Source organism: Panthera onca, chromosome X (genome assembly GCF_046562875.1).
Source record: "Panthera onca isolate mPanOnc1 chromosome X, mPanOnc1 haplotype 2, whole genome shotgun sequence".
NCBI classification, from domain to species: domain Eukaryota; kingdom Metazoa; phylum Chordata; class Mammalia; order Carnivora; family Felidae; genus Panthera; species Panthera onca.
The window spans coordinates 65544323-65546486 of NC_138357.1; the positions used below are offsets into that span (position 1 = coordinate 65544323).

Genomic DNA, 2164 nt, shown 5'->3' on the forward strand with positions numbered 1-2164 from the left:
ATTGTGTAAATCCAGCTAATTTTGCTTCTTCCCATCCATATTTATGCAAACACAATTTATGTTTCTGTTTTCAAAACATATACAATGAAATTTGTCAGTTCTTTTAAATTGGATACACTTCTTACCAATAATGTTAGGCTACAATATGTTCTTATGCTAAAAATATACTCTATAATAATACAAAAAAAGGAAAAAAAGAGTAACATGTATCAGTAGTAACACAAAAGTTTTTTTTTTAAATAATCCCTGAATTTGTTCTATATTTATAGGCCCAACCTAATTAACAAATGTTACCAGAGTGGAAATATCTTCTTAAAAAATTTACGATAATCTTTATATCACTGAAGCAAAGGCCACTAGCCTCTTATATAATGTGACACAATGAAATTATAACCCAGCAGAAGAGTTTGGCAATCTCTTTTGGTTGTTGTAATTAGACCTGACCTATAATTATTGAACAAAACAGCATATGCACAATAAACATTCAAATAAATGTATCTGACTGTATTCAGTACATTAATCTATTTTCAGTTATCACTAGCTTCAAATTGTTTCTCTTATTCATAGCATAGGAAAAATCCTAGGAAAAACCATATCTGGACAGTTCTCATTACCTAAAAGGTGGATTCTAGCATTAATTCACCACCATTATGTGTTGTTTGATCACTAACTTCCTCTTGAATAGCTGGAAGGGAAGGCTTTGTCGTCAAAGGTATTTCAGTCTTAAACAGGGATTCCATCTTGATATGGGTATTAACATAGAAGGACTTCTGAAAAGACTCAAGGGTGAAGTAATAGATAAAAGGGTCAAAGCAACAGTTCAGAGTTGCAAGGCACAAGGTGATTGGGTACATAATCTTTGCAAATCTTTCCAACAAGCAATTGGTAATGGCTTGGGAGCGCACTAGGGCATACAGGAAGAGGACAGAGTTATAGGGTACGAAGCATACCACAAAGACTGCCATATGAACTGTGATCATCTTCAGCACTTTTTTCTTATTGGTTCCAATTTGAGACAGTGTAGCAGGCTTGCGGAGGGTTCTTAGCACCACAGAAGAGCAAGAGACATTTAAAATGAGAGGAATGATGAAACCAACAACTTCAATAAATATGGTGATCTTGGACAGATAAGTCTTCCAGATACGTTTGGAGAAGCCCTCAAAACAGGTGGTGGTTGCATTGTTGACGTTAGTAGTGGAGAACAAAGAGGCTGAAATACCACCACTGAGGACTAGGATCCAGACTCCAGCACACACAATGGCAGAATTCTTCCTTGTCCTAATGGTACGAGATCGGAAGGGATAGACAATGGCCAGGAAACGATCCACGCTAATACAGGTGAGGAAGAGCATGCTCCCATAGATGTTGGTGAGGAATGCAGTCCCAGAGATCTTGCAAAGGGTGTCACCAAAAGGCCAGTGACGGTTGAAATTGTAAAATATTTTGAAAGGTAGAGTGCAAACAAAGAGCAAATCAGAAAGGGCCAAATTGGTGATGAAAATAGCAGTCTCACTTCTCATTTTCATTCGGAAGCAGAAGACAAACAGAGAGGCACTGTTGGTTATCAGACCCAGGATGAATACAACACTGTAGACAGCACCATTCAGATTATACTTGAAGGAATCATCAACAATGCAAGTATTATTGGCAGTAGCATTGCCCAACCTGGGTCTGAAGCTTGAATTTAAATCTTGAAATTGAAAGTCAATGAATCTTCTGTCACCCATGGATTTTTTTCAGAAGGCCTGCTGCCTGCAGGGTTCACCACTTTGAGACTAGAGACTGGTAAGAAATATTTTCCTCCTATGGGAGACAAGATGGAATGAATAATCAAATCTGCCTTCCATTCATTTCTATGGAGTAAAAGATATTCTGTTCACCCAGACTGGAAACAATATACACATTCAATTTGGTTTGACAAGTATCTTTTGAGCACCTACAATATGTTAAAAGGTACTACAGGAATATGCTGCAAGAGTGGGAGAGATCACACACAATATAACAAATGCAGTACTGTATGTAGCATTGCAATGAACAGAAATAAGATATTGTCTACATGAGAGCCCAAGCAGGGATGGGGGATGGAGGTGGGGAAACGGGCCTTTGATAATTAAAACAACACTAATAGTTTGAAATTTTTATGGAATTTTTTAACTTTCAAAAA

At 37.2% G+C, this 2164-nt stretch overlaps 1 protein-coding gene across 1 annotated transcript; it reads right to left on the reverse strand.

Moving 5' to 3' along the window:
• Window positions 1-265: 265 nt before the first annotated feature.
• On the reverse strand, window positions 266-1786 carry LPAR4 (lysophosphatidic acid receptor 4). The gene has a single exon (XM_081792451.1). It carries the CDS (start codon window positions 1725-1727, stop codon window positions 615-617), a length of 1113 nt encoding a protein of 370 aa, XP_081648577.1. The 5' UTR covers window positions 1728-1786; the 3' UTR covers window positions 266-614.
• Window positions 1787-2164: the final 378 nt, after the last annotated feature.